Here is a 25,140-nt window from a genome sequence, read left to right as displayed (position 1 = left end):
TTGTAGCTAGCATCATCACTGCTGATGCATTCTTCGATGATGGTGGCTTTCAACGGAGATATTCCTCTATGTCCGCGCGAGCACGTTGCTGTTCACATCCCTAAGTACGTCTACACCAGCTACCAAACAAAGCCTGGTAAGACTTCTTCCATCTCATAGCGATTCATGCTTCTGTTTCATAGCTAGAATGCAGGGGTGAATCGACTGGTCAGCGGAGACATCGGGTTGTAATGCCGTTGTTATCTCCGTAAAACATCGATGACGGAGCGTTTTCGGTCAGATTGCGGGCGCATCGCAGCATGCTTTTGTATTGTTGGCTGTAATAACGTATGTCCGTGAAGCGCTAAGATATAGCGGCACCTCGGCCGAGCATGCCGTTGGCTAAGTGAACGTGGTAGAACTTCGTTCACGCCACTCGATGCTAACGATGAGAACATATCCTCCTGCCAGGCAATAAGATTGTGTATGAAATCAGCCACATATTTCTAGTAATATCTACAGATCATGACTCGACGCTTGTTACAATATGAGCCAGTCGGCTCCAATCCTCCTCATATATGCGACCCAATTTTCGTTCTCTTCCTTATCGACCGATGTGTGGGTATCCTCGCGATCTCTATACTGCCTTCGTCTTGCCCATATCATTCTCAGAACGGCTAGTGCTCCTTTGATCAACCCCCACGGTTGAACCGCCCAGATATTCTGGAATTGGTTCTGTGCCCAGCATTCCGTGGTATTTTCATGGGCTTCAGCTCCAGCGATGAAGGATGGCCATGCAGTCGCGGCTATGACCGGATCGTGCGGTGATATGTTGGAGAGGTGAATTTGGATCTTGAGTACCAAATTCTCCAGATCTTGGAGTGATTGGAGAGTAGGTGGTTCTTTCAACAAGAGACGAGTTAGGTAGATACAAGTTGCGGCTTGATGCGCAGAAGCGATGTGAGTGCGCACCGCAAGATCAGGGTGGGGAGAATGTACCTGGACATTGGCTGCCCATGCTTGTGGATCGAATGATCTTGCAGACTCTAGTAGCAGATGCGCTTGCTTGTCTCTGACGGTGCAAAGTCCGGGGTCTGTGAAAAGCTCCGAGCTCTCCGAAAGTCGAACTCCATTCTGTAGGAGATGCAACAGTGGCATCGGAAATGACGAGCAATGATTTCCTTCATTGTCCAGCAGCAAGGAAAGTGTACCATTCGAAAACGTATCGTTCGGCACTGTGCCCTCATAGGAGGCAAACGTTGCTCCGACGATGTCGTATCTAGGTTGGCGTTAATTAGTCACAGCAGACTGGGTCTTCATAGTTTGACATACACCAAGTGATTCGAGATCAAACAACGCCTCAACGAAGAGATAGGCTGTGCAGCGTTGTTCTCTGATCTACGGGCCATGTCAATAAGAACTCTCGCACCACGAATGTGGTTTCTCCATTCGTTCCGTCCTGAATCCATGATTTCAAATTGGACGAAGAGCAGAACAGTTGCCAAGATGCCATCCAAATCCTTCGGTTCCATTTGACCAATGGCAATGCTCAGCAATTCGAGTGCTCGCTGCTTTGCTGTGAGAGCAGACTCATTATTGGTCTTTTGCGAGAATGCAAGATCGCTTGATAGTGCCGAAGATTGGGGTACTACGTGAGTGAAATCGAGGGAAGTCGCCAAGTGACCTTCAGATGCGTTTGACATGTGTAATGCTGAAATAGCAATGATGATTTGTAATAGACAAGGATAGCATTGGGTTAACGGGATGAGCGTTCGAAACGGGTTACTATACGGTGCATCGTATAGAACAAAGTCTGGACACACATTGTTGGAGACTAGTGCAGTATAAACATAAGCATCCAACATGTGGCATTCCAAAAGCAATGAAGGATTTAAAGGCTTACAGTAAGACAAATGTCTTCTCGAGGCGTTGCACAGATCTTGCAGAAGTGGATCAGCGATAACCCTACGCAAATGAGCTTCAGCTTATCTAACAGCGGGAAAGCGTTGAACAGAACGAACCGTAACAATCGTGACTCATGCAGATTTGATCGCTCCTTCATTTTTGCCAGGCTTTTGAATGTCGTACCTCTCAGTTTTCCACGGCTTGCCAAACCTTGGTCCCACCGGAATAAGCTTTGATAACCCAAGCATTCGTATCCACGCTGGGCACATTTGAGACAAGTCGGCACGTTCCGATCGCACTTGAGACGCTTGCGTCTGCAGTTGTGGCATGCTTTGTTCTGGGTCGCAGGTATCGTCATCACTAGAAACAAAAGTGCATGAAAGCTACATGATTCAAATCGACGCGGACAGCAATGATGATTTACGTACAAAGAACCAACGTCGTCCCAGAAGGGCGAGCAGGGTGCGCGCTGTGCACGGACGTCGGCTTCAGCAATAATGAGTCGTGATTTGCAAAGCAAAGATCGGAAGGCGCTAAACCAGATAACGCAGCCAAGACACTAGAGCGTTGTTCAGATTGCTTACATTATCCTACTTATCCCAAGCTAGCATAGTAACTAGTTCTGGAGTATCAGCGTCAGTACGATGTCGATCAAGCCGTAAGTTCAGAGCCGTCCAGTGGACAGCGGAAGGCCGCTAAGCACGATCGCTTGAGTGCCAGTGATCTTCCTTGAAGGTCTCTTGATGCGAATTGGTATAGACTTTGCTGACACCATGAACCCGAGATCCAAACTATCTCAATGTAGACTCAAGTCTTTTGTAGCAATAAGCACCAAAGCAAGCACATCTTATGATTCTTGGACAGCAGTCGACCATACTAAGCCTTAGTCGTGATCTTTGCTATTATTCAGCATAGATAGCGACCCCAGTAGAGCGATTGAAAATACCAATCCCAAAAAGGCAGCCAAGATGTTGAGTTCGGTTCATGTTGCACGAAGCACTTGGACCCGCGATCTAGAGAAACACACAAATAAAAGGTAGATTATGTTTCTCAAGCTTGAATGTATGCTTTCCTCATCTCGATTGCTATCTCGCCTACGCCCTCTACCATAAAGCCGCCGGCAATATCGATTCTTGACGCCATAATCTTGACGCGCAAATAACTGCATAACTACTCTCCGTCCCCGAAACACGGCCATCCAGTGCAAATCTTCTCCTCTCCAAATCTATCGAGTAAGCACGGCGAAGACACTGCAGATAAGGCGTTCAACCGGGTTACTCCATCCACTCCAACTATGAATAGCGACGACTCCAACAATGCTTCGCCTACTTGCTCCGTCACCAACCAGCCTGAAACAATGCAACTTCAGATGGAAGAAACCCTTGAAGCACGAATCAAGAGGCTTGGTGATGAGCGACCACAGGCATTCTCGAGCAACTGGCACGAAGCAGCTTTCGTCTACAGTATCATTATGTCTCAGTTCATGACGGAATATTTTGTTTCGGGTTCACGCTCATCCTCCCTACCTTGATCAGACAACTGGATATCCCACAGGCGGCTGCTGTGTGGCCAGCCAGTGCGTTCTCCCTAGCGATCGCCAGCACCCTGCTCATTTTTGGCCGTCTGGGCGATATGTGGGCTGGATTTCCTGTTTATGTGGGAGGCCTCACTTGGCTCCTAGCGTGGAGCATAGTCGGAGGTTTTAGCATCAATCCAATCATGCTCGATATCTGTCGGACCCTCCAGGGCCTTGGTTCTGCTGCTGCACTCCCAACAGGCATCATGCTCTTGGGGTCGCAGTATCGTCCAGGTCCTCGCAAGAATCTTGTCTTCGCGATCTACGGCACATCAGGCGTTCTCGGATTCTTCTGAGGTATTCTTCTTGCAGGTGTCGTTGGCGAATTCTTGCACTGGGGTTACTACTTCTGGATAGGTGCAATCTTGACTACAACCGCACTGGTAGCCTCCGTTTTCTCCATTCCTCACACACCTATACGGCAAGGTCGCACACTTGGGGTTGAGATGGACTATCTCGGTGCGGCCTCTATCGCAGCTGGACTTGTTCTCACTGTATCCTCTATCGCCCAATCCGCACATGCTCCGCAGGGGTGGCGCACGCCATACATTCCCGTTTGCTTCGTTCTAGGCATTGCGTCTCTCCTGTTTGCCGTTTACATCGAAGTCAGGGTAGCATCTCAACCTCTTCTACCCGCTTCGATCCTGATGATTCCTTCAATGGCCCCACTGCTTCTTTCTATACTCATTCTCTATGGCTGCTGGGGGATTTTCTCCGTATATGGGACACTGTTCTTCCAGAACATATGGTCCATTTCACCTTTACAAATAGCCGTTTGGTACGTACCTCTCGGTGTGGCGGGGATAATTCTTAGTGTCATAGAGGGTTTCATTCTGCACCTTGTTCCGGGACGGATCTTAATGATAATCGGCACCCTTGGCGCTTTGGCATCACAACTTCTTCTTGCCAACGTTCCGCTCGAGGGCTGGAGTTACTGGGCGTGAATATTCCCTGCCACGATATGCAGCACGATTGGTATCGACCTTCCGACAATCCTGATGTCAGTGTTCATCACAACGAAACTCCCAAAGACGCAACAAGGTTTAGCGGGAGGGTTGCTCAACTCTGTGTTGCAACTTGGAGTCGCGTTGACGCTTGGGGTCACCGATTTGATACAGGTGACTACCATGGAAAGACGTGGACTCGCGAGCAGTTACAAGTACACGTTTTGGTTTGGGGTTGCTGCATCAGCCGTGAGTGTGGCACTAGTATCGCTCTGGGGAGATGTACCTAAAGCGAGAAGTGATTTGACAGCGGATGAGCGGACAGAGTTGATAGAAACGGCAGCCTAAGGGTACTCGCCTTCATCGCTTCGAAATGCATGACTTTGACAGATTTGATGTTAATCGAAATTCGCCGGTGCCACTCGATGCTAATAATGAGAGCGTATCCTCCTGCCCGGCCGTAAAATTATGTGCGAGACTGGCCATATGATCCTTGTTGCCTCCGTCGCAGTCAAGACTTCCTTCCCTGTTCTTCGATCTGGACCTGACGTGATTTACGCACAGGCTGGCGCACAAAGGCTTTGGACCAACCACAGATGCGATTTCAATCCGTGTGTTCGAGATTCTTCGTTCTTTGAATGTTTCTGTGCGTGTTTTTGATATGTGTTCTCGGAAACACAATTGGTTCGTTGTTCAACAGTCATTGTGGTACCACGGGTTGCAGTGAATAGCAACCACAGAGCACCCTTATGCAACACCATGGAACCCTAACCCTGATTAACCATCCACAGAATAAAATTCCAAAGCCTATAAAACCTTGCCTGGACTTTTCACTGTTAGATATACAAATATTTTCACCCAAAATCATCTTGAGCGAAAGCGTTCACTAATACAAACAGCGCTGAAGGAAGTCAGGCCCTACGACGTGCGCCCCCACCCAAATGAACGACCATTCCACAGTCACGATGCGAGAAGCAGGTGGCTTCCCGTTCATGGACTTGCCGACCGAATTGCGCTGGGAAATCTACAGCTATCTGCCGGAAATCGCTTACGAGCCCGTTTTCTCCGAGCCCTTGATCTGCAGCTGGAAGGTATATCAAATGCCAACCTCACTGCTTCAAGTCAACAAGACTATATACGAGGATGTGAAGCACCCCTCGGTACAGAAACAGATACAGAAAGTCAATGATCCGTTTCTGCCCAAAATCGTTCTCGGCCCGACGCACAAACAGATAGCCCCTGTATACATCGCGCTCTCACGTACCTTCTATCAAGCCGGCAAACGATTGCACACAAATCTAGGTGGGCTTCAAAAGCTCGGTAACGAGATTGAGAATATAATCCTCGGACTCGCATCTTGGTACAACGATACGTATCTGCCTCATGTCTCTTTCCATTGGAAGCAAGGGAGTCAGCAGGAGACACAGGACAGCCTGGACAGGGAGGGGAGTTCGAGGACTTGACGGCCGACTATATGATGTACGAAGGATTGGCAGCGATGGACACTGCCCGACAAGCGCTGAGCCCAGGGATGGGCCGCGAACTCACGATAGTGCGTTTGGCTTGTCAATCCAGAAGTACCTTGGCGGTGATAAATAACCATCATCGAAGCTTTGGCCGGAAGATTAAGATCGAAAATCCGGGTGCGAGAGATTGGGCCTTGTTTGACATGGCTTTGTCACTATGCAATCCAGACGAGCGGGTTCTTCCAAATGAGAAGATCCAAGAGCTCAAGAATTATATACCGTGGAACTGAGAATTCCGCCGAAGGGATTCCATTTACCTGATCCCACCAATCTCTAGGTAAGTACGAAGAAATGTAATGAATTCTGAGCATTCGACAAAGAACAGCAATGTACCTAGAGATACATGCCGTACATTATGCTTTGAATTCTGTACCGATGCCTATATAATGATTTCGACATTAGAGAGGCATGTGTAGGATGAGCCGAGCTTTTTGCAGTCAGCTCGCGTCCTTGATACGCGAAAGCCCTAGCAAGCATAGCTGCTGCTGATGATGTTTGCATCGAAATTGCGATGATGAGAGGGCCAGAGCGCGTCGCTCAGCAGATGCGTAACAGGACAGAATATGCCGACCATCGCGGTTTGTCTTGCTTACGCAACACGTCGAAGATTCTTTCACCTGTGTATCCCGATCACATCTTTTCAATGAGCAGATACCCGGGCCTGTATGAGTCCGACCAGCGTTTCAATTCCCCCACAGGAATGCTACAGGGTCTATGTTGGTGATGGTTGTTGTTACGTTATATCGAGGTTGAGCTCGAGCTACTGATTCTGGTGGTCAGTCTACTCTTGCTCCGCGCTAACCTGTACCTTGCATCTTTGCGCCAAACACTACACACATACGTGAACCATCGCGGCTCATCTAGAATGATACGTGCACTGCGCGATGATTCTAAATGTTAGACTGACTTCCGCCGACGGAGGACACTACCTGGAATACTCGGGCAGAGTCAGCGACCACGGTCAACCACGCTGTGTGCGTCGCAGCGCCCCTGATATCCTCGCACGATACTTGTATGTCATTTACGCTTTTCTTCATCCTCGCAAACGTGCTTGCTAAGGCCTCCCTATCTACCCCATACCTCATCGTAGCTCTCACGTGATGCGGAGCTAGAACCAAGGCGCGAGTGAATCGACGCACTAATTCACCTTCTTCAACACAATTTCAGAGAAGCTGCTGGATGACATCCCGACGATGACTAAGAAACACGGAATGATCTGCTGACGGGCCATGGAGATACTACAAGCCAGGAGGAATGGGAGGGCAAAGGCAGTAGAGAGCTGATTGACGTGGGTGGCGGGGTAGCAAATGCAAAACAACTCAGCTCGGCGCGTCGCTTCGATCGTGCAATCGCATAGCAAACGATTGTCGGCCTTTCTCAGCTCTTTGCTATCTGCACCATTGTATAGGCGCGCTTTTGCACGCCTTCGCTTGTGATGCTGGAACATTGTTCCCCTCGTAGCTGTTCGCACCCATAGAACTAGCTGTTCCATCGAATAGACGTATCTGGTTGGATAAGCCTTGCAGAGATGGAAGGGAAGGCTGATGGTTCCAGGAAGTACTGTTCGTCAATAAAGCGCCTTCAATAACTCAGAATGTCCTGGAAACTCAAAAGGTGACAGCTACAAAAGCAACACCAATCAGAAGGATATCTAGGGACAGGGGTGGATGAAATTGAGGAAGAGGCGCAAGGCAGAAACAGGAGGCAGTTGGAGGGCTTTCCAACCAGCAAACGAGGCTGAAGAACCACGAAAAGCATGACAGGCCTCATGTCTCGGTGGGTTGGGCCGGCGTCTGGTCTGCAGCCTGGACCCGACTCCTTTAGATAGGTGGCGCAATGAGAGTTGGAGCTAGCTGAATCCAGAATTCTGGCAATCGTCTGCCCACTGCTGGGCGCCACAAACTGCGGGCATTTCAGCTCGAGCCGATGCCTAATCCACAGCCTGGTAGGCGCCGGCAGCTACACCCCTCTGAACTCTCCTCATCCTTCCTCGATCAGGATCTCTATCGCGTGAAAGCGTGACCAAATATGGTGCCGAGCGCCGCTATCGCAAAGGAAACGCGGACTTGGATCAGGACTCAACTCCACCACAACATTCAGAATCCCAAAAGTTTCAACAACGACTACATTCGATATCAGGACATCCAGAAAGCCTGGTCTGGCAACGACACCCTTCAGCGTGTCTTCCAGGCCAATGTGACGCTAGCACAAGTTAAGCTTATCACGGAAGACTTGTTGCGATTCTTGTCAGTTCTTGTTTTCATCCGCGCCGATGATTTCTTGGACGGCTTCCCCAGCAGTCTTTTCGATGAGGCAGGACATCTGCTGTACAGGGACTCGAGCCTACCATACAGGGACAATCAAGTGCCACCTTTTGAAGACCTCGCTCTTTGCCGAGACTTCTTCAACTACCAATTTCTCTTCACGCCAGTACGTCGAAGTACTCTCCCGTCTAGTGCATATCATACTTACAAGGAATGTAGGAGCCGCTGTTCGAGTCCCCAACAGTTCAAACTATTGACGACCAGCGCCGACTTCCTTTCGAAGTGATCTCAAAAGATGTTTTTGGGGGCGCATACGGAAAAGTCGACAAGAAAGGCATATCACCATTTTACTTCAATACCTTGGATAACAATCAAAACCACAAGGTAAGGAAACCGCCAGACATTTCTGACCCTCCTTTAACGATAGCAGGTCAAGTTTGTTGCCTGCAAAACATTCCATCCCTCAAATCTCTCGAATCAAGCGGCAAAGCGCGAGCTGGATAACTTGCAAGTCTTGAAGACGAGCAGAACAACCCATGGTCATATCCGAACGCATGTAGTGATTATATTTTACAGGGGAGAACATCACATTCTGTTGCCATGGGCCGACCACTTTGACCTCGACTTCTTCCTTCGTGAAGGCTACTCATATTCAGGCGAACCACTGTACGAGTTCAAATTACGCTTTCCAAAAATACAGCCGGCAACAATACTACAAGATACATGCAGACAAATGCTTTACATCTCCGAAGCCCTGAAATGGCTTCATACGGGTTTCGGGGGAGACCTCCAAAACCTGGTTCACTTTGCGCATATGGACTTGAAGCCAAATAATATTCTTATTGATAGGGAGGAGCGTTCATCCGTAGGAAAGTGGATACTGACAGATTTTGGCATCTCAACCTTCAAAGAAGATGACGAGGCAGTCTCTGCCGATCTTGTGTCGTTTGAAAATCTGACTTTCAGAACAGCTCCTGCTCGTCTACCAGGCGCTTACCAACCTCCGGAGACAGAAAAGACGGACCAAAGAAGTGCAGGAAGAAGAGGGGACATCTGGGCCTTTGGTTGCATTTTTGCCGAGGTGCTTAGCTTTGCACTGGGTCGAAGAGCTGCCGTGGAAGAGTTCCGGGTGTGTCGGAAGCAGATCCAGAACAAGGGTGATACTCCAGAAGGCCTGAACAAATTCAAAAACGATTTCTTTTACGAGGAGTATAGAGAGAATGTGCAGGTGAACGGGAGACTTGGTACACAGACCCGGCAGTCCTACCGTCTTCGATCTGGGGTCGACCAATGGTTACGAAATCTACCCATGAGATACACGAATACGAACAGGACTATTGATTGCTGTGTCCAGACCATTCGCACCATTCTCGAAGTAGACGGCTCACAAAGGATTGGAGCTGAACCTCTGGTCAAGAAGATGCAGCATGTCGTACATCACGTCACCCATGCTCGTAAATCTAATAGCCTCCAAAACTGTCCACTGGAATGGTCAAAACTCCAGAGCCCTTTCGACCCACCTCTCCCAGATCTATCCGATGCATCACAATCAGAAGAAGTCAACCGACTGCCTTCCATTAAACTGACCGCATCCGGAGTGGGCAAGGAAGACATGCTATCCGAGAACGGTGCTATCATGTCATACAACAGCACTACCGACTTCTCAGATCAAATTCCCTGCGCGACAGTTACGCTCCAGACGCAAAATCAGATTACATCGCCGTCTCTTCTTCCCGCTGGACTAGAACTTCGTCCAAACGATATTCAAGGCCAGAAGTATCCGACTTCTGGGCGCCGTGACTCGGCCAGAGGATTAGCGAACACCATGAGTCTAAGTGAAGCAAACGATACCTCTCACGACAATCAATCAGATAGATCCCGTCGGTCTATTGGCGGAATGTCTAGAGCCGGCCTTCACGGAGTCACGACCAATCAAGACAAAGAACGTGATATAGGGATCCCAGTCGAGTTTGTTATTCCCAGCTTACGAAAATTAACAATTCATTCTATTTCACTCTGCCCATCTGGGCAATATATGGCCTACCTTGTCACACAGCCAAAGAAAGCCTGCCAGACTGTTTTCCTCCATAAAGTATCCTTGGGAGACTCAAGTGTTCAGGTTCCCCAGGAGATCATCCTCCCGGCGGGCCCGGTATGGAAACATATCGTTCAGGCGGGCTATAACTTTGCGGTATGGGGCAATCAGGCTGGGGGAATCAAACATGTAGTTACACCACGTCAGAAGTATTTTCATCGAGACTGACGATTTCATACAGGTCTGGATTGGGGGAGCCGCCGGCGTTCTTGTGGCCTGGAACTCGACAATCGAACAACGACTTGCCTCACTTGTTACTGTAGCTATGTCTCGTTACGGCTCAGTGGCGCTTGTGAGTACCAAGATCATATGTTACGTCAACTTGGGGTCAGTCGCCTGTACCCTGAATGCCACCGTGACAGTCAATTGACTTATTGTAGTAACACTTCAAGTAGCGAGACTATTCCCTCATCAGGGGACCAAACATTCACTGATGCCAGGTTCAATGATGATGGCAGTGTTCTCTATGCATGGTCTTTCGGCCGACCAGACGACCGGTTACATATTTGGCGGATTGATGAAGCTACAAGAAAACTGATACAACCCACAGATTCTGAAGGAAGCTATGAATCAGTAAGACCGAAGTTCTTCTCGAGAGATAAATAGTAACAGTTTTCAGAAACAGCAAGGAAGTTCAGATGTAAAGATCGTCCCGTACAATAGCTACCAAGGTTGCATTATCCATGCTCCTAGCGGCGCTTTCTTTCCCGCCCAAATACGCAGCACGCAGCGAGGAAACCGCGAGCTACTTCCTAGGATAGAAAAGACAATAGCAGATACTGTAGCAGCTTGCGTCTTTGGGGATCATTCACTAATAGTGGTGGAAAAAGGTTACTGGCATACTCGCATCAGAGAGTATCGTATCGTTGGTGGTGGAAACCACGTCATCGAAAACGCAGCCAAGAAGCCACTTGTAGAGTGGAGATTCTCTGCTGACAAGATTACTCAGGTGAGAGTGGTTGCAGTGCCGAACACTGATAATCTTGTGATCATTCTATGTATGTTGGAGAACAAAGTCGTCTTCATCCCAATTGTCGCTAGGGGAGTCATGTAGCAAACCCAGGGACAGGTTTCAAATGTTCAATAGAATTTAAATAATGCATTTTTCTACATACTACATTGTTGCACATGTAATATTGACAGATGTTGATGAGCGGGCGAGTTGTATACATAAGGATCACAAGAGATCGTGGTTGGCCCCTTACCCTGACTGTATCTTCCCCTTCTCTGAACAAGACGCCGTATTCTTGCTGTGTGGCTTGATCTGTAACGGCCATCGGAACGGCTTCCGCTTGATTCTAGAATCGAGATACAAGATAAGAAAGTATATGGCGCCAGTCATGACAATGAGAGGTATCCAAGTAGCGATGAAGATCCAAAAGTCTGGAGAGACCTGGAGCCTCTTAGAGACAGGATTGAAAAGAAACAAGTTCATGCCGAAAATCGACTGTCATCATGTTAATGAAAATTATTAGATATACAGAGCGAGTCCAATACTTACAGCGATGAAATTTCCTGGCAGATAGACCGCAGACACGAAGGTTATAATCTTTACAGTCGCGCTGTCATCGACAGTGTCTTCTGTAAGCTTTTTCAGTCCCTCAGTCAAGTCCCGCAACTCGGTGTCTATTTTCGCTGCTTCCAATTGGTTGTGCAATGTCAGAGTATACCCAACCTGCTTGAGTTTAGCTTTTTCCAGATAAAATGTTCACGGTACTAACGAGATCGATCAAGTTATGCACTCTTCCTTCAAGCACGTCTGCGCTCTCGATATATCCTTTCATCTTGGACTTGTGTGCACTCAGGTTCTCCAGTTGGCTCAACACCTCAATCGATGTTTCTGAAAATTGCTCCATCAAAGCCAAGTTACCGGAACAGCATGCTCGTGCGAAGAGAATGAAGTCGTTGGTATTGCGTAATCGTTGGACGCGAAGGAAGCTAGAGTTCGGTTCTGTGTGCTCGGGCTTCACCACCATGGCTAAATTGTTCTCCTCTGCGAAACGTTCTCCGATATAGCGGAAGTACCAGCGCCAATTATCGAAATACTGTCGAAAGAGCCAGGTGTGCAGCAGAAATGGATTACTACAAAACTCTGCTCGTGCCACAGGATCTTTCTCCGTGGCTGTTATGACTGACTCGACAGATGGCGCTCGAATTGGATGTAACAAGACAATAGTATCAACCTCATCATGGCAATGGAAAACTCCTGTATGTCGAAATGACCAGGGATCCTGTCCACCACGTCGATTTTGTTCTACGTAGCGGATTTGGTAAACCAGGTTACAATCACCCAGGGCTTTAGCACGTATAGCTGCGTTGCTACTGCTCCCTTCTGCAATGTTCGGGTCTTGTCCGAACGAGGCTACGACGTCTGCGAAATCGTAAGGAATGTGGTATTGTTCGAAGACATGCTCCAGAAGACTATTAGTAATGTCTAGGGCTGATATTGTCTTGCGGGAGTAAATCGAGCTGTTCATTGTTATTATGAAGAGGCGGTTGGCAAGTTATAGGTCAACTGACATGATCCGGACTCGCGTTGGTTTGAGCGCCTTGCGACTGAGCGCCTTTTCAGCCTCGCTTGGTGATGTATGAAGTATTGATGTATACGAATCTGATACGCGTGAGTTTCTTACGATCTACTACCACATTCGTTTCCTTACCTTTCGCAATATCTGTGATTCTGATGTTTACTGCAGTACTATCATCCTTCAAGAGAACTTTTGGCTTTGAGAAACTCCACGGCCAGACACGCGGCTGAGAATCGATTGACAACATTATACACAATACTGAATGACGCGGCCGTCACTTGAGACTAGAAAATAATATATAGTCCAGTCTTTCTCCTTCCAAAGCGAAATGGAACCGGTCAAGAAAGAAGGCGCAGCAATGCTGCGGCCAAAATCATGATTTCAGCCTGGTCGCAGCATGATCGTCACACGACAGCCCGGCCCATCGGCAAAGTCCGCCTCGCAAATGGCGGGTGCAGCTCAGCTACATGTGGGGTCCATGCAGATGGTGGGCGCAGCTCAGCCGCACATAAAGTCCATGCAGATAGTGGGCGCAGTTCAGCCGCACACGGAGTTCATGCTTCGCTAACAAGTATACTCTGATCGGCCCATCACACCCCGTCTCAACGCTACAACAATCAATTGGTCAACTAGATCTACAGGCATCATCACAGATCCTGATTCAACCACAAATCTTCGGCCCGCCACCCATCAGCTCCTACCCTCTTGCTTCGATCTCCTCAATCAGATTCCTGGAAAGCTATTTAGTGGAACGCCATGATGTTCTTCGAATGCGATACACACAATATGTCTTCCTGGGAGTTGATTAGACTTGCAATGCGAACTAAAACGACTTTTCATACCGGGTCTACTTTCTCAGGTGCTTCGAAGGTCCACCTATCACATACATGCTGCACGACAGTAAGCTGTGGACTTGGTTACTCTTCTTAATCGTGCTGCACACCTCAACTTTGAAATCGTAGTCCGGATACTCGTCGCTGAATTTATCTTTCAAAAAGTTCTCTAGATCCTCTGCGGCCAGGATGTACCGCGTTTGGGCCGGCTCGATGACGTTGAGGACCATAGTGCAAATCAATTAAATTTCAAATCGTTCAGAAAAGCGTCTTGAGATCTCAGATCCTCTTGCGTGTGATGTTCATGACCGTACGACCGTATTATAGCCTGTCTGCCTCATGGCTTCCGCGGGGGAGTCATTATTAGCAGGCTGCATGAAGAGAGTCATGCTACTGGAGAGGCTGCTCAAAATAGCCGAGTGGATGTTGCCACGGCGCTCTTCACGCGCTTCAGCCGCTCTCAGCCTGGTGAAGTCCTCCAAAGCTGAAGATGACTGGGCTGCTAGATAATCAGCCTGCCCTACCTGTTCATGCGCGTGACTACAACCCTGTTGCTCAGCACCTTCTTTTGATGCCTACGGCTGGTGCAAGGAGCTGCAATCATGTCTGCCGAAATCAACACGCCGAAACTGAAGTCAGTTGCATTTGTGTATATGGTTTGGTGTCTAGGTACAAGGCTAACACAGCGTAGGCAAAATCTTAAGGGATGGATGATCTTTGTATGATACCTGTGTAGACTTCTGTCAACTCTAAAACTCTAGCTAATATACCAGTAAACAGTTCATTGTCATCAGCGCCGTAATAGGTGGCGGCATCTTCAGCAACGGTGGCGCGTCAATGAAGGTCGCTGGACCGGCCGGAGCTTTAGTTGCTCTGGTCATTATGGGTTCGACACTCTCTTCCACTAATACTGTTGCCCCTATCGAAAGCTGACTGAATATGGCAGGTGTGATCGCAATCTGTGCCGCCGAAGGCTTGAGCGAGTTGACCCAGCTCTTTCCCGCCCCAAATGCGATCGTCGAATACGTGAGAGCTTTTGTGGATGAAGACCTCGCATGGGTGATTGGTATCGCATACTGGTAACAAATTAGCAACCTCTGATACAAAACATAGCGCTGATATCTGTACAGGTTTACATACTCCTCAATCTTTGCTACGCAAAACCTCGCAGCTGCGAATTTGGCTGTATACTGGGGATTGACGCAGGTCTGGCAGATTGTACTCTTCTATTTCGTCACACCTGGAGTTCTTGTCGCCATAAATCTTGTTGGTGTTGGGACTTTCGGATGGATAGAGGCTATTGGTGGCATCCTCAAGATCATGCTCGTGTTGGGGGCCACTATCGTTCTCTATGTTATCTCTGCACAACGTACGTCAAAAACATTCAGCCATTCTTACATCGTCTAACAAATCCTAGAAAGCTTGTGGTCTCGAGGTGGGCGTATGTCTACATAGCCAGTATCTTAAACTGTGCTAATCAGAGCAGCGATACAAGATGGCTTCAAATACAACCAAGATTACACTACCAACAAGTACCGCGCCCTTGCGTAAGCCTTTCATGGTCTTAGAACGTGTATATTGAGTATGGAGAGCTAAACTTCCGGTAGGTATGTGATCCCTATGATCGCTTTTGGTTTCCTTGGTATCGAGACCGTCGCCGTGACCGCATTCGAAGCACACACATCCCGCTCCTTACGGCTTCCATCTCAGTCAATAGCTTACGTCGTACTTTTACTATACTTTTTATGTCTACTTGGACAATGCCTCAACGTCTCATGGCAGGATGAGCATCTTCCATTGATCTATGGCGGTATAGGGAACAGCACAACAGATACCAACGAACTCAAAAACCCGACCTCCAGTAATCTCACCATTATTGCACTCTGGGCCCAGGGACAAAAAGGTTTGGCAGGGTTTTTGAATGGTGCTATGATCTTTAGCGTCATATCAGCAGCTAATACCTCACTCTACGTCGCATCGCGAACACTTTACGGTATTGCGAGGGATGTACCAACGACGAACAGGCTGGGCAAGTTTCTGCATAGCTTTTCTGTGGTGGTGCCAAAGACTGGAGTCCCGGCTCGTGCCCTGATTTTCTCCGCAGGCGCGTTCCTATGGTTGCCTTTCCTCAGTCTCAAAGGCGGATATGCAGTACAATATGTAAGTCACGATCAGTCAAGTAAAAACACGACTAGACTGACAGTCAACCAAGGTCATCGAGATTTTCCAGATCTCTGCAAGTGTCAGCTGCCTGATTGTCTGGGCTTCCATATCCTTTGCATATTTGCGCTACTACATCTGGTCTGTCAAGCCCATTATGTTCTACCACATCTGAAGCTTTACTGACTGACTACACAGGCTTAAACACTGCGACCAGAACCTCGTCGACAAATACCAGCAATTCAACCGCAGGGACGGCTCTTACCGACCGTTTACGGTGCTTGCTTTCCTACAACCGCTCCCAGCCATCGCCGCGATCGCAGGCTGCGTCATCGTCTTCGCTTTCTGCAGTGCGACATGGTGGGATAAGGATATCACGTTTTCAAAGGTCGCGATCGGCTACGCGAGCCCTATCATCTTATTTGTGCTGTTCGTCATCTTCAAACTGATCAACCGTCGAATGTGGATTCGCACAAGCGATGACTTTGCAGTTCTTTCGCAGACGCTGGATAGATTGAAGTGGTATAAGACGGACGAACTTGATCTGGATCCGCAAACTCAGCGTGAGGAGGAGATGAGGGTACTCTCTCCGCCGCAGGTATCCAGACAAGACCTGGGTGAACCTGTTCAAACTTGAAGGAATAAGTTGTAGGGTATGAAAGATTAGGCTTCACCGTAAGGTAGTGTTGGAGTTCAGAAGTAGAAAATAATGTATTACGTGCGTTGACTTCAGCGGGCTGGAATGACTATAACAGCCTCAAGCCGTCTGATGCGCTTGGACCTCGACAAAACCTACTTAATCAGATCTTCATCGATCGCGAGCATTTAAGCACATTCATACCAGCTACATCGCAAGACTTTGTTATGGCTATCTGCTCAATCCTAGCCTGATGCATGTCTAGAAGTTGCGAGCTACGTTGCAACTTGCGAATCTTTCACTTAGTTGGGCCTCTCCCTCATTTTGCGAAACCCACTTCGTGTTTTTAGGTAGAGCACTGTTGAGGCCATTCAAATGAACTTCTTGGCTCCAAAGCTCGATATCCAGATTGTAAGTGTTCCCCACATTGAGACCTTGGCAACGATACATGACTGTACCGACGCCACCCTCAGAAGGCGTATCCCAATTTTATACTCTGGGATCCGAACAACTTAGAACACGATGCCTTGCTTGAAGTGGTAACGATGAGGCCTCAAAGAAGATGCGATGATAATCATGTTCGTCAAACCGATATTGCAGTGATATGATGTTCATGGCTGTTCGAGTACGAAGCTTTAGCAATGCGGCTCTCGAGCGAGGTTTTGGTGTTTGCATCGGCTGGATGAGCTTAGCAAGGGTCTATCATGCCGAGTGACTGCGCCAGTGTATTTGTCCGGCGGACAAGAAAGGACGGAGCAGATGGCGGCAAGCATATACTAGTAGATTATCAATCAGATTGCAGCTTGTCTGAGACGATGCCTGGACATCCAGTTGGAACATCCTGAGTTTGTGGTATAGTTTGGCAGGCGAGTTGTCAATCTCTTGTCAATGCATTCGAGTACAACTCTCCTCAATCCGCGCCTTGAAGACTGAGAATCACCGCGAAACGCCCGCCCCAGTAAAAGGCCCGATCTGTGTATGCAACGCCTCAACTTCAACACCGCAACTCTGTTATCATAAGCTCAATCGAGGCTACATTGGCACAGTGTACTAAGTAGCAGCACTAGCATCCGGATAGCTATATATCTACGAGAGCAAGTCCTGATACAGTATAAGATCGGCCTTGTGGTAACTTAGATCGTACGGCAATTGCCTATTGATGCCCGTGAATCCAAACCAATGTTTATCTTACAAAATGATGTTGAAATGGTTGACTTTATGTGATCGTCTAAACTGTGGCTTTCTCTAGCAGAACTCTACCATGGTAGCTCCTCACCATCAGGTCCCAGAAACTTTCCATGCGTAGTCTCCAAGGTGGCATTTTCAGTCTATCATAGCTTTCTTAGCAGCTGCAAAGTAGGTGCAAAGCTTTACATACCAAATGCAACAAATCCTGGCAAACCTGTTCTACTGGAAGGGCTAGTGCTGTCAAGTCTGGACCCTGAGATTTCATGTCTTCGAGTGCAGCTTTGGCCGTTTCTGTCGCTACCAGACTGTATTTCGATCAGCACAAGAACAAGATCAGCGTGTACGTGTACTCACCCGGGATTTTGGGCCCATATCACGACATCCTTTTGCTCAAGGGACAGCCATTTGACAAAGAAATTGCCGAGCGCTTTGCTTGCGCCATATGCCGCTGCAGGAAGCATATTGTCCATAGTCGTCAAGCTCCCACCGATACTGGACATGTACATAAACTTACCCTTTGCCGCCTTCTTCGATCTTCGCAACAACGGAAGCACGGCCCTGAACAACTCCAGCTGACCATACGCGTTGACATCGACGAAGGGTTGGATATCGTGAGTTGCCATCTCGATGAGTTTGGAGCTCTTGACCGCCATGCCCGCATTGGCGATAACTATGTCAAGGCTATCCAATTCGTATTCCGCTGTCAGGGATTTGATACCGCGTCTGATGGAATCAGAAGATGCGACATCAATTTCGATGACAATAAGTTGGGAACCAGAAGACTTTGGCAAAGACCTCAGAGACTCAGCAGTTGCGATATTACGAACTGCTGCTGCAACGGTCGTGTTCGGGCGACCAAGATATGCGCTTACAAGACCCTGGCCAATGCCTAGAGATGTAAAGTTAGTATCCCGAAGCAGTTCTCAATGAAGGAAAACTCGGACGAACCGCGGTTTGCGCCTGTAATGAGAACAGTGGTGGTGGACGACATCCTTAGATCTTTCTGGGAACGATGTGCTGAGGAAAGGGTAAAGATGTCACAGCAATATAGACATAGAAACATGTATAGAACATCGTTACTATATACGCCAATCTTTGACCCTCGCCTTGTGATAATTCGTCCGGGTACATGTCGTTACCTGAGGTTGAGATAGAAGAATAGTCTGAATCATGCCACAACGCGGAGTCTAGGGACCAATGACGGAACTTTTCAAGGTCGGTCTCGGCGACACTGGATAGCACCCGGTGGTAATGACTCCGGACAAACCCTCGCGAAGTCTAGCAAGGGACAGGAGGGACTAGCACGCCGCTAGTAGGGGCTTGTTAGCGAGGCTGGCAGGGATTTGGTAGCCACCGTCCGCTTCTACTCCACGAAGTAGCAATTTGACAGCGTACATCGCGGACGAAAATCTTAGGACTTGTATAGAAGTCACACTGTTTGACATAAGATGATCAACCACTGATTGTAAATACGGTAAACGTAAGCTGTTTCATACGCTACCATATCCGTGCACGTGCCGCCTACATGTATCTTTGATGTGCCAAGATCTCAGCTCACTGTTCAGTGACTTCGGCACACTCCAGCGCGCTTAGAAATCCAAAGAGGGGGTCAAAATTCTACTATAGCCAAGATTTTCAGATTGGTCGTTAATGCAACGAACTTTGTCATCATTGGGGAGCAAGACAGATTCCGCATGCAGAGATCCAGGTAGTAAATCTAAGGAGATACGACAAATCATACCTTGGGCTTTCAATAGCACGGAGCGAGAGATGCGCATCATCTTGCGCTTGGAGTTTGTGATACCACTAGAATTGTAGTTCGCAGCGCCTGCAACTGATATGCTTAGAGAGACGAGCTTTACGGAAAAGTCGAGAGTCTTAGTCGAATTTGGGTCTTACAAGTCACATCTGCCAGAACTCAACTACGATCTATTTGCGTTGCACGTGCTAGGCATAGCAGAGGCGAACAAGATATGATACAACATGTGGGATGCAGTGACAGGCTAGATGGTGCAGACGTGAAAACGAAATCAATATCATGTTTTGGGCCGCCAACAAGCTCGGAAATTGTAGGAAAGGGGTGTGTGTCTCTTGCACTAGACGGTGGCAGGCTGTTGGTGAAGGAGCTGAGTGTTCACTTGCAATGTCGCTCAGCTGCCTGATCTGAGCACTCAAAGCGCGAGCATGCGCATCTAGACTGCTATTAGTCGCAATCTGTTCGAAATAAATGTGGATCTGGTTGAAGTGCGACGGGGGATGGACGAAAGTGGACGATGAGAACGCCGTTACATGTCGTTTGGCGTTCTGTAATTGTTTTTCGCCCCACCTGTAGTATTGGCGCCACTCGCAATGGTGCAACGAGGGGCGCATTGTATAGTCTGGTGTAGGCATTGTAAGGCGTCTGGGAGGAATCCTGTAAAAAAGCAATGACTTTTGAGCGTTGATCGGGTTCGCGTGCTGCCTCCCCGTTTGGTGAGCATATTGCTTAGTACGTTGACATAGCGCGGATGTTCGCATTCGTGTTCAACGTCCTTTGCGCCATCTGAAGCTGGACTTCGTAAATTCACGCTGCTGTACCGTAAATCTGCGGAATAGGTACTAGAATTGGAAAGGAACCTGATCTGGTATGCGCAAATCATCCGATTTATGATTGCATAGAAGAGCAGGATACAGTCTGATGGTGATGATAGTTGCATTTACCTTCAAGTATAGTCGCTCTCCACGATTGTCGTGATGCATCATGAATTCGGCAATGCTACCACTTTGCTTGTCGTAGCTTGTATCTAAGATCGAGTATGACATTTCAACAGCGGCGTGTTATTGGTATTGCGAGCAGGTGAGGAGGTAGCAAGGTCACGAAGGATGCTTATGTGCAGTAGAGGGTCAGAGGCGATGCGGCTGAGGCCGAATGAGGCACGCGGAACTCGTCCCCACATCCGGTAGTCTTGGCACCGTGTGCGGGGAGCTTAGCTCCAGCTAGCAAGAACACCGATCATCTCCACAAGCGCGACGCAACGAGCATCGACACCAATCCTGTTTTGCTTTTGTCTCGCAAAATAGCCCCTCACTTCTCTTCGAGTCACTCGGCATTGCTAGGAACATATGGACGCGTTCTGAGTGATTCAATTCCAGGGAATTCGTCCCACGATCGTGATCGCTCACGTGAGCATAACAGTGCACTCGGTCCATGGTCGAGAACGGCTTGTATTTGTGAATGTCCTTCAGCTTACTATGTTAGTGTTACTCGCATACTTGATTTGACCGCCTAGTTGCTCCCCTGAAACACAACCTCCACCGATATCGACAAGGCTGTGTCTCAACGCTATGACGTCAAATCTCACGCCTCACCACCCGCATCGACCCGCGCTAGATTGCCTGTTGAACTCAATTGGTACCCTAACTCCCAAGCCGACCCAACGGCTATTCCTGCTCATACTCCTGTTTATTATCGTCCCCATTTGACCCTGTCGCGAACCCTCGATTTTACACCATCTTTCACTTGTGTGTCACTCCGGATTGCATATACTAGAAACTTTGACAAGGGGTAGGACGATGTTGAAAGGCGGCGCGTGGCGCGTTACGCCTGGTCCGACTTGATGTACGAACGTAGTACTTCGATGGTGCACTACCAATACCCTCATGATCACAATCCTTGCGTACAAACCCCCCTATACCTACGATCTGCCGCGCAAGTTTGGTTTCCACAGATCGCACGGAAAGACCAGTTTATTAGTGCTAACAACGGCTTAAAGTTTGGAGCAGATACGCTAACAACGTCTAGGTTGATCTACTTATGAAAGTATGATCGGATTCTGATCGACCTTCGACGTAAACATAGTGCATGCTTAGATATTATTGCTAAGTATCTTGGTCTTATAAGAATGGATTTAGAGCCTTGGAGTTGGACAAAAAGCAACTATGACGTCGGCGATACGCGATGGGCTATACGGATGTAGCGTGCAGCGGGCCGTTCGCCTCGATCCGCATCCTTGGCTATATATCGAAACACCACGACCCAGACCCGTCCAGAACACGCAATGCTCGAGGCTCACAGCCCGAAGTACGCCCGCGCACACAAGCGCTGAGCGATGCTTCCACTGAAAGGTCGTGCCTGGGGCGAGTGTATTTGGTGGCTGCAGGAAAAGACTCTTTTCAAGTTGTCTTGGGCCAAGCTGAACTCGGTAGTCTGGTATAAACGGTGAGAAACCCTTTTCGCCATGACTAGCGCTTCCGGAACAATGCTCCGATATGATGCCGCTGCTTTGGCATGGTATTGTGCTTAGGCAGCTTCGGAAAAGGAACCTGAGGCTGGACTTCTTCGGCATGCCCAGCTTGGAACTTCACGCATGTAGCGGCCCACTTAACTATATATGTGAGACAATACCCCAGGCTTCGGCGATATCTTTTAACTGCAGGTATCCACTTCTCCCTTGGACTGTTTAGTTATCCTACTTCTTCTCTACCTTTTTCAGCTCTTCCTCTCTTGACTCCTGCTCCTTCTCTACTCAGCAATCATGGCAGACGCTACCTGGAAAGAGACCCGACCAGGCCGTTGGGAGCGCGCGCAAACATACCTCGAGAGGATAAACATACTCACCCGAAATGTTCCAAACGCAATTGGCCGCGACAACTGGGCCAAGAACGCAGTAGCGAAACTCGAGTTCCATCCTGACATCAAAGATCCTGCTGGCTACCTCCGGACTGCTTGGAAACAAGTTCGCTACAACCATCCGGAGATTGCCGCTTTTCCATACAACGGTCGATACATCTATCGCGTCGGAGACGAACCTTCAATCGCTTTGTGGGTTTCGGCAACATTCTCCGTTGCTGAGGGCAAAACCGTTGACGAACTGCTGGGCCGGATTCCAAGGAACGAACAGATGATGTGCTACTTCCTTCCCGACACATCCGAAGTCATGATCTGGTCCCCCCACTATCGTGTCGACGCCCGCGGCGCCATCTTCTGCCTCAACCACCTCGTTGAGTCTCTGGCCAACATGAACCCCAACCTAGTCTTTGGCGGATGTGCCAAGAATTTGACCCCGAGCATGGAGTTGACGCTTGGTATCGGGCACGAGGAAACACCAGAACTTGTAGCGCAAGCCGAAAGCCGTCTCGCAGCACTAGAGCCTCACAAGCCAGCTCTAGAACTGACACCCACTATCAAAGCGCAAAGGCCGGGATACACTCAACGGCACTTTATCAAGTTTTCCAAGCGGGATACAAGGACGGTCTTCGATAGCTGCGAGACTTCAGCTCTCGCTATTGACATTGCTCTGCATGCCGCACTCATCAGCTCCGTTGCAAAACTCGCACAAACAAAGGAAGCGCGAAGCTTCATGGCCTCTTTCCACTCCAACCTCCGCACCCTGATTCCAGAAGGCGCAGCTCCTGAGAATTCGCCCACGAGCTATACCAGCGTCATCACTACGGAGGTCATCGTCTCGCCGCAAACCAACTTCGACTCCTACTACTCTCAACTGGCACCCGTCTATGCTGCCGGCTATGCACCGTACTTGCCGTCGTTACCCTTCTTCCACAAGCGCCTCGAAGAGACGCTGTTCGGTCCCAACCACGGCAAGAAAGGCGAGTCGGACGGACAATTACAGCCGCGCTTTGCTTTCCTTGGCGAAGTAGATGAGCAGGTCTCCAAGAACATCGGCGACGGACTGGTCAAAGTCAAGGACTTTTGGCTAGGTGCCGAGACCCTAACGATGCGCATGATGGTGCACACATGGATATGGGAGGGCCAACTCGTCCTCAGCGTGTGCTTTAACGAAAGCTATTGGGATAGGGATCAGGCGGCTAGCCTGCTTGGTGGCATGCAGGATGCGTTGATGGAGGTTGCGCTGAGGAAGATAGCGAGAGTTGACAGTGTATCAGGTTCAAGAACATCGGCACTAGACGTGGAAGATGCTGTGGCAGGACTAACGATATGATGTACATGCTTTTGTAACGAACCAACCACCGTGTGAGACAAACTTATAGATCCCTTCACTTCACAGTAATATCACAGTCAGCAGATAGCGTAACAGTTACTTTTGCCTATTCAGATATATACTAAGGTCCACTCTCAATCAATGTTTGCCCATCAACATGAAGATCACAGTCGAGTAGACGGCTTCATCCATATCAGTATGGCCAGTCACCACCATCTCCGCTAGCGCTCTGAAACTCCGCTAGCGTGCTGGGTACCCCACAACCCCCGTCATTCAGACTGCGATCCCCGGAACTCTGCGCTATAGCAAGTCCGCCATAAGCGGCCTTTGGTGATACGCAGGCGGGGTTATGTAGTCGCTAGTCGGAGTAATCCTAAGAATGAGGATGGGCAAGCCAGCAAGCGGTATAAATTGGGCTTGACATCTGGAGCATCCAAGTCTCATCAACATTCCGCTCGCGATAGCTCTATCTACGTACGTACATCTATTAACCCACGACTATGAGAAGATACTTACAATACCAAGCAACGCAAAATGTCGGCACAACAAGAGTCTCTCAGCCACTGGGTCACCAAACTCAACGATACTCTATTCATCCAGCCCAACGATGAACTTGCTCTCGAGGCCATCAACGAACAGGTCGATCAAAGCCTTGTGACCAAGTACGTTACACTGAGCTCGTGAGATCAGCCAAGCATATCTAACGCACCACTACTACTAGAATCAATCACGAAGTCTACAATTACGACCAATTCAAACAAGGCCTACAGTACGTTCGTAGCACTTGCACCTCGATCCAAGACGAGTTCTCCATTGTACTGCAGTGGGAGAACAAGGAGAAGCCAGATGGTGTGGTAGCGGTTCTGAGCAAGTGGAGGACCAAAGATAAGGCGTCGGGCAAGGAGACTACGAAGTCTAATGTGATTCTTTGGGAGGTTAAATGGATTGATGGGAAACGCAAGCTTACAGGCCAAACAGAGGTCGAAGTCGCGTGAAAGTAAACCCATACTCGACGTGGACGGCTACACCAGCATAGCCTGGTCGAATTGACACAATTTGCGCAACGCATTATCTGCCCTGCTACATTCTTATCGCACGTATACCTGCCATCAAATGACTTTTCTACATCCCATCTAGCCCAAACCTCGCCACAAATTCCCTACCCAACCACCCCCTCGCCCCCTCAACCCCCCACAACATAACCATGACACAAACCCCCATGTCCTCCAAATCCTCAGGCCTCGCCTTCATAATCGCCTCGTCCCAGCGCTCGACCCATATCTCCAGATTCTCTACATTAGCATCCTCGCGCGCCCAGCGCCACCCGCTCTCACTCTGTGCACCCCACAACGCTGTTTGCGCGGTAAAAGACACACGAAGATCTGGTGTTGGACCATCATATCCAAGTTTGAGGAAATTGTATATACCACTGAGGACATGGGTTGTTATAATCGTTCGTCGTATTGATTCGGTAGTGAGCCAGCATAGCCAGTTGTCCGACGAGTCGACAGAAATGTCCCTTGGGGAAGAAGGAGAAGAAGAAGAAGGATGAAAGCCTACTCGTGT

General features: G+C 48.8%; 5 protein-coding genes across 5 annotated transcripts; 4 read left to right on the top strand and 1 right to left on the bottom strand.

Annotated features, from left to right (window-relative positions):
• Nucleotides 1–7,958: 7,958 nt before the first annotated feature.
• J4E82_010755 (uncharacterized protein) lies at nt 7,959–10,149 on the top strand (the record flags this gene model as incomplete). Its single annotated transcript, XM_051736965.1, has 4 exons — nt 7,959–8,360; nt 8,414–8,578; nt 8,625–10,029; nt 10,070–10,149. 4 exons carry the CDS (start codon nt 7,959–7,961, stop codon nt 10,147–10,149), a joined length of 2,052 nt encoding a protein of 683 aa, XP_051583282.1.
• A 4,338-nt stretch (nt 10,150–14,487) lies between these two features.
• On the top strand, nt 14,488–16,447 carry J4E82_010754 (uncharacterized protein; the record flags this gene model as incomplete). Its single annotated transcript, XM_051736964.1, has 7 exons — nt 14,488–14,536; nt 14,597–14,729; nt 14,781–15,019; nt 15,137–15,197; nt 15,258–15,810; nt 15,854–15,951; nt 16,009–16,447. The coding sequence occupies 7 exons, from the start codon at nt 14,488–14,490 to the stop codon at nt 16,445–16,447; spliced, it is 1,572 nt and encodes a 523-aa protein (XP_051583281.1).
• Nucleotides 16,448–17,703: 1,256 nt separating this feature from the next.
• On the bottom strand, nt 17,704–18,626 carry J4E82_010753 (uncharacterized protein; the record flags this gene model as incomplete). Its single annotated transcript, XM_051736963.1, has 4 exons — nt 17,704–17,775; nt 17,826–17,940; nt 17,990–18,524; nt 18,584–18,626. The coding sequence occupies 4 exons, from the start codon at nt 18,624–18,626 to the stop codon at nt 17,704–17,706; spliced, it is 765 nt and encodes a 254-aa protein (XP_051583280.1).
• A 3,523-nt stretch (nt 18,627–22,149) lies between these two features.
• J4E82_010752 (uncharacterized protein) lies at nt 22,150–23,574 on the top strand (the record flags this gene model as incomplete). Its single annotated transcript, XM_051736962.1, has 1 exon — nt 22,150–23,574. The coding sequence occupies one exon, from the start codon at nt 22,150–22,152 to the stop codon at nt 23,572–23,574; it is 1,425 nt and encodes a 474-aa protein (XP_051583279.1).
• Nucleotides 23,575–24,108: 534 nt separating this feature from the next.
• J4E82_010751 (uncharacterized protein) lies at nt 24,109–24,569 on the top strand (the record flags this gene model as incomplete). Its single annotated transcript, XM_051736961.1, has 2 exons — nt 24,109–24,236; nt 24,296–24,569. 2 exons carry the CDS (start codon nt 24,109–24,111, stop codon nt 24,567–24,569), a joined length of 402 nt encoding a protein of 133 aa, XP_051583278.1.
• Nucleotides 24,570–25,140: the final 571 nt, after the last annotated feature.

Source organism: Alternaria postmessia (assembly GCF_024291825.1).
Source record: "Alternaria postmessia strain BMP 2775 chromosome Unknown scaffold_141, whole genome shotgun sequence".
Classification (NCBI taxonomy): Eukaryota; Fungi; Ascomycota; class Dothideomycetes; order Pleosporales; family Pleosporaceae; genus Alternaria; species Alternaria postmessia.
The sequence above is the reverse complement of the archived record's forward strand: the minus strand, read 5'-3'. Positions and strand labels throughout refer to the sequence as shown.